At 39.8% G+C, this 11,735-nt stretch overlaps 1 protein-coding gene across 16 annotated transcripts in view; it reads right to left on the bottom strand.

The window, feature by feature from the left end:
• The window catches only part of LOC128760232 (receptor-type tyrosine-protein phosphatase T-like), a 203,969-nt gene that overhangs the window by 141,698 nt on the left and 50,536 nt on the right, over positions 1-11,735 (bottom strand). For all 16 annotated transcript variants that reach the window (XM_053867406.1, XM_053867409.1, XM_053867407.1 and 13 more), the window contains exons 3-6: positions 4,583-4,743; positions 3,971-4,081; positions 3,467-3,548; positions 1,648-1,763 (exon numbers count right to left, since the gene is read on the bottom strand). In XM_053867406.1, the coding sequence (XP_053723381.1) occupies positions 1,648-1,763; positions 3,467-3,548; positions 3,971-4,081; positions 4,583-4,743 (470 nt within the window). The remainder of the gene's footprint in view (positions 1-1,647; positions 1,764-3,466; positions 3,549-3,970; positions 4,082-4,582; positions 4,744-11,735) is intronic.

Below are 11,735 nucleotides of genomic sequence, written 5' to 3'. Positions count from 1 at the left end.
AACACTACTATAACTCAAACATGGAAAATCACATTACATCCACCGTAGAAGATCTTGTGTTCAATTACATCCATGGATAAGTGTCCAAGCCCAAGACACACCTGCTCACCAGATGCCCACAGTGGAGGGGCAGCAAGGAAGAAGATCAACGCAGAACATTAAGCTGTGAGCCACGTGAAAAGATTATGGGGAACGATGCACTCTCCTATATATATATTTATTTGGACCATGCAACTGATTTGCCATTGACAAGTTTTAAAAGTACTTATGTCAATTCAAAATTCTCAGACCACTATGTACACAGAGCCTTTGAAAACCTCTAGACCAAAGCCAACATTGATAAGATTGCAAACCTGAACAAACTTACTTGAACACCCATGATAGTCCTTTTTTCATTATCATTAATCCATTGGTTGAAGAGATAAACAAGAGGTGATGTAAGCACCCGCAAGCATCACATCTTTCACTCTCAGCTCCCGCGTGAATCCCAGCAGCTCCCACAAATAATGAGTCCCAAGTTGACCTGGTCTCAGAAGATATTTTACCAGAGAACAATGTCAGCACTCGCTCTCATGGTCTAAAAATGTCTCTCTGTTTGTCCCTGCAGTGAGCTGTTACACTGTCTCCAGCAGAAATTGCGGCACAGAGTGGTGTTGCACTCCCGACGCAGCGTGTGTAGAAAAGAATTTGTTCTTCGTTATCAATAATTAAAATAAGATCTCCATTTTGAGGCCCATGCCCAAAATGGAAGGTCGCAGTTCTTCTACTGCAACACAGAGTAGTGCCAACACCGAGGAGACACGTACCAGTGCACACTCATGTAAATGAGAACATGGCCGCGTTTTGGGGAAAACACGGTCGCACTTGTCAGGTGAACAGAGACGGAGTCTTTGGTGCAAAGGGGAACAAGGAATTTTAATCATTTCTGAAATAGGAACACTGCAGCTGGGGACATATGAGCTCTGTACTTTCTTTTTTGTAATATCTCCTGCTTGCTGTATTACAGCCATTTCACTGTAACCTCAAGTTTGTGCCCCACTCATACCCATACAGCACAACATTATCTTTATTCAACCCCTTTTGAACGACAAACTGCAGTTCCTATGAGGTGAAGATATGCTGAATAGAAGAAGACGTACAGAAACATTTTAGAAAATATGTACAGATTTCACATTAAAATGTAAACTCCCTCCTACCCACCTTAAGTCACATTAGAAAAGTAGGTCAATCCACTCAGGGGCGGGTCTTAAGTATTCTGTCTACGGTATTCTTATCTACTGTGGAAGTATATTTAAGATTTAAGTTTCGCATCCATTCCATCCTATTTCCTCTCACTTGTTGTAATATAATGGTCCACTATTGGCACTTAATCGCACCTCTCTATTGACATTTTAATGTTCTTAAAGTTTCAAACAAACAATGCTTCTGAGTGGTAGATTTATTGAGAAGCTTATTCTGACAGTGCATTTGGTATATTCATCTTCACTGGTAAAATCGGTCAATATTCTAATGCTTTTTTCAATTTCCAAGTTTTTGTCAAATAGAAACTAAATGGTGGCCCCCAAATCGAAACCATCCGTGAGTGGTCTGTACATACTAGCTCCCATTCTGTCAATATAATGAAGTGAGGCCAAATGTCCCACAAACCTGGAGCCATAGTTTGTCATGCTGGGACCACTTCCCTCCGGCAGTGCACTGAAAGGTGGCGTTCTGACCGACGTTCACTTCCACGTTCTGCAGTCGAAGGAAGTGTGGAGCCTTTCCTGTAACACAACCACAATAAACAAAAATGTTTCAATTCCTTCACACATATCTCAGAGCTTGATTAAATTTAAAACACCAAAAGAAAGCTCGACGATCAAACTTTATTTTGTTAAAAGTTAAGGTAATGATTCTTTGCCTGATTTTCAAAACTTACACACTCAGAGTGGCACTTCAGGAAAAGAACACAGCCCCTCCATAGGTGACCCCACTTCCTCAGAATGGCTCTCGGGTCACTCAACACCGATAAAACAGTCGTAATGTTGCATTTAAGCAACTGGTCGGCTACTAAAAGAGGCACTCTTGTGATGAAGCGCGCAGGAGATAAGAGTGCTGTAACTGCAGTTACTGGGTTCAAACGACCCGTAATTCTGTTGCGAAGAGAGAAGGATGGCTGATGTGGAGACAGATGGGCAGGCGGACAGTTAGACAGGCAGCCAGGGTGACTTTGGCCCCAGACGGGATAATTTCATTTGGAGCGTCTGCAGACAGCAATCAGTTAAACTAAAGATGCATCGATCACAAAGCAATGATGATTTGACCTGACACTAATGGTCAGTTAGCGGCAGATGACACTGTTGAACGAATCGCTTCTCGTATTAATTTGTGTTCCTCCTACATAAAATTCACAAACGCACTCTCCATATTTAAAGAAAGTCAGTTGAGCCTCAACTTCTAAACCTGTCTCACCATATTTTATCTCTTGGGGCACGTATGTCAGCCTAACCTGGAAATATTTCAACAGCAAATATTTGTTCTTTCTTTTTAAATCAAATTATTAATATTTTATTTATTTGCATTTTATAATACAGTATGTTGTCTTCATGTAACCAATGCCGTTCATTTTGTAAAACTGCTATAAAAACAGCATTATACTTCCAAACGTAATATTGTTTAAGAATAATGTAGGGTTGGATGATATGCATCTACTTCAACAGAGTCAAGGGATGGCAACCTTTAATATTAAAAGAGCCATTTGATTCTCTCTCCCATTATGAATAAAGCCACAAAATAAATGGTTCTTTTTTCCTACCGGTTACAGAAATGAAATATAATAAACAGATGTGAAATAACAAGGCTGCATTGCCACTAGACTGACCATATTTCATGCACACATTGTTTATTTTAGTCAGATCGTGCTCTTTTCTTATTTTGTTTTGTTTTGTTTTTTTTCAAAACTGCATGTATTGCATGTTGTGAGGTAATTTTTCCCATTATCAAGCTGTTAATTATTGAGCATGCAAAATGACAAGAAAATGGTAAACAACCTTTCTAACTGGAACTGGACAATATGAGCTCGCCCCTTGTTTACCAACTTTACAGTTTTATAACCAACTCCAGTTTTGGAATATTTCAGTTTTCTTTGCCTGAGAAACGAGAATTAGCAGAAACAACTCTGGATATCCAAGATAAAATCACCTACCTTGGCTTCTTAGCAATAGTTATCTTACGATACAGAAGGAATAAACCTACAAAACATCATGTCTTTATTTACATCTCAGTGTCAACAAAAGCTCGGGCGCAAACTCAGCAGACACGGAGAAGTAAGTGGAGCACTGAGACTTCAGCGAGTCAGAGCCAGAATAGAGTGATAAAATCTGAATTTGGACTGCCTGCAAGTCACAGTCTGTCAACCATGGAGTCTTCTTATTTTTTTCAAGGCTTGGGAACAGACGGCCCTCAGAGGGGTTGCCCGTGTACTTACGACAGGGGTGAGCCAGGACTCGAATATCGTCGATGCCGATGAACCCAGGTTGGCCCTGCACTGAAACCGCTTCAAAGATCACCTAAAACGGAGACAAAAGAGAGGGATGAGCCACTCGGAGAACAATTCTCCATGTCCCGTGACATCTTGACGCCCCTGCTGAGTCGATAAGAACTCCACAGGGGGAACCTCCAAAAGTCAGCAACTATTCATCTTTGTCCTTCTGTCACTTCCGTCTGCTGAGTACATATGCTCTTTCTCTTACTCGTCTTCTTAGTCTGCAGAGCGTGAGCCTGACTTGTGTGGGTTTCATTTGAAAATGATGGTGGAACGATTGTCTTTGTCCTCTGCTCAGTATTCTCACCAGCGAGATACCTTCCATCAAAATAAATATGGAATCTAAATACGAAGCAATTAGCAAGTCAAACACTTCACCACAAGAGATGGAGTGTCAAATATTGACCTTTCTGACATGTGTGAGAGATGAATCAGCCAGTTTGTTACCTGATAGGAGTTTGGCCAGAACGTTGAAATGGCCAGTTCGGCCTTCACCCATCCCTCAGTGACAGTGTCGGATGCATTCCATATGGGGTTTCCTTGGGCTCCCCCATTCACCTGCAGAAAGGGTAGGACATCAGTCTGTCTGTCTGCCTGTCTATATGCCTCCACACCCATCCATTCATTCGGCCATCCATTCATCCAACTGACCATATCACAAAAGGTATCTGTAATATAGGAAGACAAATATTGAATATTGTATATAAAGCTACTTAGCAGCTACTTCTCTTTAAGTCTTTATTGGCAGACCCTTGTGATATTAGCATTATTGCAGTCATATCCCTCCATCATCAGCAGCACACATCCATCAATACCGTTGCATCATTCATTTAAACTTTCTCTCTTTCAGGATAAAACATATTGATTCTTCAGAGTCTGCCTTATCATAAGAGTTGTTTTCTTCAGTCTCGTGTCTGGGTGAATACACTCTTCCACACAAACAAAAGCATCACCATCAGTGAGTTAAAATTCAGTCTCTCCCTTTCAGTTAACATTTAACAGATATGTGCAGGACCTGCCACTGAATCATACCAACTACTGACACACAAGCGAGCATACCTTGATGTAGACATTGAGAGTCCCCGGGCTTGCTCCGTTCCGGCTGGAGAGGGAGTAAAGGAAGTCAATGCAGTGCGTGTCGTTCTCCTTCAGGATGGGCATGTAGAGGTGAGCCTTCTGCCCGGATGCCCGACCCGACGCATTCACAACCATGAAGGAACCTTAAAGGTCACGTGAGAAAGACAAAAAAGCGTTTAAGATTTAAAAAGTGTGTTGAAGTTTTCGTGATTGATCAACAATGATCAATGTGCTTTGTCGCTTATTAGGAATTTCAGCCACTTAAGTTAATAGTAATGGCAGATATCCGAAGAAAATACAACTGGAACTGAGTGGTTTTGGGTCATAATGTGTTTTCACGACTCATTCATGAATTTTGAATCTGAATCTGATCAGAATGTCAAACCACCTCCCAAACACTAAAACAAATATTTTGTATGTGTTCAGCTGTGAACTGCTGAACCTTGAAGCTTCACTTCTAAAGAAGTGGCGTATCACCCGCCTGACACTCTACTAAACAGAAGTGTCCCTTTAATTCACAAGAGTCGTATATTAACTTCTTAATGGATTCACGCCCCGGAGGTTCCGAACCGCTGCGTAAAACACATTTCCTCTGTCGACCAGAGACTTAAGTGTGTTTTAGTCTGTGCTTTATGGGCAGGATGGAGCTTTTTATGAGTCGGGCGGCTCTATTTGGACGTGTTCCAACAGCAAAACGGAGAGTTATTGGGAGAAGATTTGGTGAGAAGAGTGAAGCAGAGGTGCTGCGGTTCCATCACATAGTTTTCATGTGCACGTTCACAATATTGCAGGGTTGTAAAACTCAGAATAAATTCTCACTAAAGCAAAAGCGAGTGTGTTGCTCCAGATTTATGACACAATCTCAAACTACCGTCAGGAAAAATAGCTGCCTGTAAATTGTCAGATTAGTGGAAACATTTCTGACGGGAAGTGCAGTGGTGAGTACGAAATTTGACTCATGATTCGAATCCTTCTTGGTTTGAGCTGCGATGAAGTGTGCCATAAAATTTACAATATACAATATAAATTTACAATATAAAAATCTACAACAATTGCACACATTGTCGTTGTGTGCAATTGAAAGTTGTGCCACGTGTAGAATAAAATAATTTATTGATGAGACTGTAATGGGAAATGAGAGTGTAAAGTATGTGTGAAATAAAATAATCTATGCTTTATGTGTTTGAGTATTAATTAGAAAGTGACGTGGAAGTCCAGAAATGGTCCACATGCCTTCACAGAGGTACATGTTCAAATAATGAAAAGAAAAAGAAAAATAATTAAGAAATTATTGAGCTTAGCCACCTGTTATGTCAACAAACCCTTGTCAAACATTAGTTGACAAGAGTTTTCAACATATATATAACTAATGATATATATGCTGATATATATATATATATATATATATATATATATATATATATATATATATATATATATATATATATATATATATATATATATATATATAAATAATAATAATGTTTTTTTGTTTTTTTTCATATCTATGTAGACAGGGAGTCCGTCGATTGACCCCCGAGACTGGCAGATACAAACTCCAATCTCAACTCAAAATATACTTTTTATTACCTTTTAGACAATTAAACTTGACTTTGTATTCACTCAACATCCACGTCACTTTTGGACTGATCATTAGTATCGCAATCTCGTGTTTTCTCATTAGCCGACATGCAACATTTGTTACAGCTGCTCGGTCATGGAATAACAATCTGTTAACGTGAGAAAAAGTAATGTATCTGTCAACCATGTCAGCACGCAAACATGCGCACACACACACATCAGAATAACTGGGTCAACAGCACACAACAAACCTCACAGCACACAGCCACAGGAGACCAGCTGTTTTCAGAAAATCATTTGAGGATTCAGCTACTTTTATTTTCCAAAAGCTGTCGATATCAAACGGCAGCGTCAGCGGCGTCTTTCAGCTGCTGAAGTACCTGCGAGCCAAGCGTGCAACTCCCAGATGATAAGTGGGCTCATGCAATCATATGTTAAAAATACAGTTAAGCAGAGGAAAGTTACAATTGTGTACAATTGTTGTCAGTAATAATTACTTTCATTTGAATACCCTTTTATCAAGTGTATTTATTGCAAATGGTATTTCACAAATATTCACAAACATAGACAGCTCAGTTAATTACGTCTACATTTATTTCTATCTTTTGTTTTATAGTGTTGCAGCTTCTGACAACAGTTTGTTAACCATTGGCAGCTATTGCATGAACGTCACCATGAAGCGATCAATAAGGAGCATCGTATCTAATTCCGGGTGGTATAAACATTTATTGGGGGACCTTATACATAAGTAATGGCCGTGCAGTGGGACTGGGTAATCAGTTTCTCTTGACTGTGTGTGTATGGATTTGTGTGTTGGTGGGAAAATGAGCAACAACTGTGGGTTAGAAAAATCAATAAAAAAAGGTGGGTTATTCAGATCATTAGTAACACAATCACAACACATTCGAACACTCAGGCCATCCAGGATTTAATACCTGAAAAGACTTTTATTTGTTTATCTACTGTTTTTAACAATGATTTTATTTTTATTTGTTGGAAAAGTTTCATTTTAAAACTTCTGATTAAAATAACTGACTATCAGAATAGCGAAAAAATGACACCTTTTTTTGGAAATATATTTTATTCATGATTCTTATCCTTATTACTATCTACAACATGAATCGTCTGTGTTTTGGTCAACATGACCCACCTCCAACCCAGCTATCACCTCAAAAGGCTCCAAAATAGTTTTCTGACGCAAGCGTCCATTCAGCAACTCAAGAGTTTCTGTTTGGACCAGTTGAAGGTCACAAAGCCTGACCCTGTGAGGAAAAGGAGGTCAAGTGGTACATGACAGTCAGCTGGGCGGCAGATGAGGCCTAAACCAGATGAGCAAAGACATGGCACATTCGCCGTCAGATTCCTCATCATCATCATCATGAAAAGGAAATCATTGGGGCCTGAAACCATATCACATTATTCTTCGGCCCATTGCGCTCGTTTATTTCACCGAGTTCTCCCCGAGGGTCTCACACACTGGCAGTGGAACCCATATGTTATGTGTCCTGAATGTGTAATGGCCCTGTATCGTCACACATAAACTCATACACACAGATAAACACACAGATAAATGCGACGGTGTCAGTGTACATTTAATCACCTGCGCCATCACGATGCATTAGTCACACTTTTATATTTAAAGAGGCCTGTTTGCTCTCCATGTCTGTGTGAAACCATATATCTAGAGAGGCACTGTAGCGCTGCTTTGTTTTGGCACATGGATGCAGACCATGATGAATTAAACCTTCAGCCTCCCTGGCTGAGCACAGTCGGGATTCACAGCCCACAACTTTTTCTATCATTACAGTATGGCCATTATCACCACAATAGATGAAGCCCTCGACGGTACAATTATGCTCCAAATTCCGCCATGTACTTATAAATAGATCATGGGCACATAAGATGCTGGTTTAGGCTGAAGAATATTAGATAGCAGCGCTGCTGGGCTGTTCCCAGCCTGCAGAACAAAATGGTCCAAGAAGAAAAAGCAGTGAACCATGGGGATCCCCATCTGTGATGAGGCGCCATCTCGACTTTAAGTAGTGCTCGGATCCTGTGATGGAGAAGTGTGGATGCAGAATTAGTGAAGTTCAAACATAAACCAAGACTTGCAGCCAAGGACCTGGATACTCATGCATCAATACCTGCGTAGAATTCATTCTGAAACTTGGTGTAAACGGCGTATGCAGAAAAATATCCGGTTGTATGAAACAGAGTGCCCGCATGAATCTGTGCTTGATACCTCACAAATAAGCACAGATGGCACCCAACCAAGTTCCATGACCTCATTTAAATACGCAAATCATATGTAAATCCAACCCACCCTCACTCCCAGAGCGTAAAATGTTGACATTGGGAAGGCGGACTTTTGCGTCCTATACTGACAAGAAAGGAAATCTTCCGCCTTGCACACATAGGCCATTCAATGGATTAAAAACTGGGGACACGTAACGAAAATTTTCTACACTTATTCACATTGGATGTCAGTTGCTATTGCGATTTATAACCCTCCATGGCTCTACTTCTTTGTTACGGTACTGAAAAGCACTGTAACTAAAACGCACGACGGTTTGATGGACTGTCTTTCTTTTACGTGTTGTGCTGTGATGTGTCAACATGTAACACTGATGGCTGCCCTTGTCGTAAATACTCGAGGCAAAAATCAACTTTCCCAACGTCAATATATTGCACCATGGGAGTGAGGATATGTTGCTAAATTAGTCCTCTGTCACAATCAACAAATAGACAGGAGAAAAAAAATAACCCAACATTGCAATGCCAGTGGTATGTATGGCTCTGAGCATGAGTTTATCTTGTTGCAAAATACAAACAAGAGCCAGCCATGGTTGTTCAGCGATAGCTCCATTTACATAAGGCAAAACTATATCACTTCAAAAATAATAATAAATATAGAAACTAGCATTAACATGCACAGAAGTTGGCCAGAAGCACCCTAAATTTCCATCTAATTTTCAGATATCTACGGATTTTGCCATGAGGAGTGTGTATGCCACGTTTTTGTGCATCCACACCTTTGATAAAGGAAGCGTGTGATTTAGCTAAATGCACCCAGATTCTGATGCTGGTGTGTAATAAGTGCCACTGACACTTCTTTGTCTTCGAAGTAAACATAGCTCCTGATACTTATTTCATGGATTTTATTTATTTATTTATTTATTTATTTTTTAAACTGCCTGAGTGCATCACGTGCATCACGCCTAATTTAAATAATATAAAAAAATATTACAATAAATGAGTCCCCTGGTCTCGTTTTTACTTTAACAAAGACTCAGATGATTGCACACAATTATGGACAACAATGAAACATATTTGCATAACATTTACTACTTCTTCAAACAACCAGCGCCATTGGAGAGATGAATTCCATCACTAAGAGCTCCAAAACAAAACTTTCCTTTCTGAATACTTTCACTTTAAAGAAACAACTGCGTTATCAGACATGAAAGCAAATAGAAACTGAGTTTAAATCGCTTTTCAGTGGATCAATTACATCCCCAGACTTTCTCTTGAACACACCGCCCAACACAAGCTGCTCACAGACAACGATGTGCTCAAATGGCTCCCTGGGGATTCCCGCTCAAAGCCTTTTTTTTTTTTTTTTTTGGGCTGTGTAGCTCTTAAACCTCTTTCATTTCCCTTATCGGGTATGTTGTGTGTCGCCTTTTGAATTGAGACGTCTTGGTAAAAATCTCTTGTAGTTATTTCAGCTTCTGACAATTCGGTTCACATTAGTAATATCTGAAGTTCCTTTATTTTCCTAAATCCAGCCGCGACAACGTGATTTGATAGCAGCGTAAAGACAAGCGAGTGTCCACATGTGGCCTGGAAACGTCCATCATCCACCTCCAGGGGCAGGAGTTGTGCTTCATCTCCACATTCTGTCAAATCTTTTAGTCTCATGAAAAATTTAGTGTGACTAAATGGCATTCAACCATCCCACAGAGTTTCCGTCGCTCAGGTGCTGCTGTGGTTTACACACTATTAATTATGGAGTAGGTTTTGATTTGAAATGATGTCAAGTATGGAATCAAGGGGATACTTTTGATTTAGTTTTATCGCCACTCTGGCAAGTAAAAATAACACTCTTTTGTCGTGTGTTCTTTCAGCACAAAACCAAAACACTTGGGAGCAAAACCATAAAATATTAATTCATGTTTTGAACATAGGTTAATTCTCAATGAGCATATGTCACAGTCATTATTAAGACAAAATTACTTGTTTAATTCATCAATTACATCGGAAGAAAAAGTGAGAACATAGAATGTACACCACAGTATCACAAAAGTTGAAGGATGAGTCAAAAACTATGGGGAAACATGATTGGTTTTTTGATAAATTGTGCCTTTTTGGAACATACAGATAAAAAATAAAATAAGATTAAAAACAAAATAACAATTACATCAACACAACTTTCGCCATCGTCTTGTTGTCTTTGTCTGTACTGGGCGTAACCTGCTTTGCCCACCGCCCCAAACACGGTTTCTTGTTTGGTGGTCTTCACTACAACACTAACTGGACTTGGGTCTCCACCACTTCAACAACAAAAATAACATTATAAACAAAATAATACAGGTCAAAGCTACATTTTTAACAAAATGTTTTCAAACTATATTAAACCTTCTAAATAGAAAGAAACGGTTTATTTAAAAAGAGAAAGACCGAATTGGATGTATTGATGAAACACTTAAAACATTCTGAGGCTATTCTTGAAAGCAGGTATTAAAATGAAAAGCTTGCATCTCTTTCTGCAGACTATCCTAATAGTCTCGCCTCTATAGCTGCGCCGCATCGATTCGCTAACATTGTCTCATTGCAGGGGGGACAGAGGGGCGGGTGACATCGGGGTTGGATAGACATAGCGACATCCAATCATTTCAAAAGGTTTGGTTCATGGAACAGTGTTTTTGTGTGTTTTATTTTTGTGCAACAGCTTTACATGAATTGGTTACAATCGAAGCGTGAAATGGTGTAATGCTCCATCTACACGCTAACCTCTAGCAACAGTTCGCAACTTCACTTCATAGCAGCAGCAGTCGATGCAACCATAATAGATGCTCATTACTAAAAGCAAATACCAAAAGCTGTGCTCTGTTGTCAGCCAGCATCAGATTATGTCAAAGAGTTCAAGACTGTACACATGACTAGACCCTTTGATGAGATGGTGCTGACAAAAACGTCATGTCTGTTAAATGGTTCCAATTTCAAGGGTTCAGTCAGAAAATACTCTATGAGTAAACCTCATCAGGGATACAAAGTCATAGTACCCTGATAATAGCATTATATTGCCTTATGAAGCTGCACAACACCTGGCAAACTTTACTGGCTCTTATCATTTCAGATTTTTCTGCCTGCCCGACTTCACAAACAGCTTTATGGTTTCATAACTCCTGCAACTCCATGAGGCGATGAAAAACGTATGACTTGGCTCAGGAACAAAGTGGAATTGGATATTGGATTCTCTACTTTTGAAGGGGATTTCGCCCCAGAAAGACATCTGAGGCTGTGGAGGAAAATGAGACAATGTGTTGCAACT

The sequence above is a fragment of the Synchiropus splendidus genome, chromosome 6, assembly GCF_027744825.2.
Source record: "Synchiropus splendidus isolate RoL2022-P1 chromosome 6, RoL_Sspl_1.0, whole genome shotgun sequence".
Taxonomy (NCBI): Eukaryota; Metazoa; Chordata; class Actinopteri; order Syngnathiformes; family Callionymidae; genus Synchiropus; species Synchiropus splendidus.
Note: the sequence above shows the minus strand (reverse complement) of the source record. Positions and strands in the feature narration are given on the sequence as shown.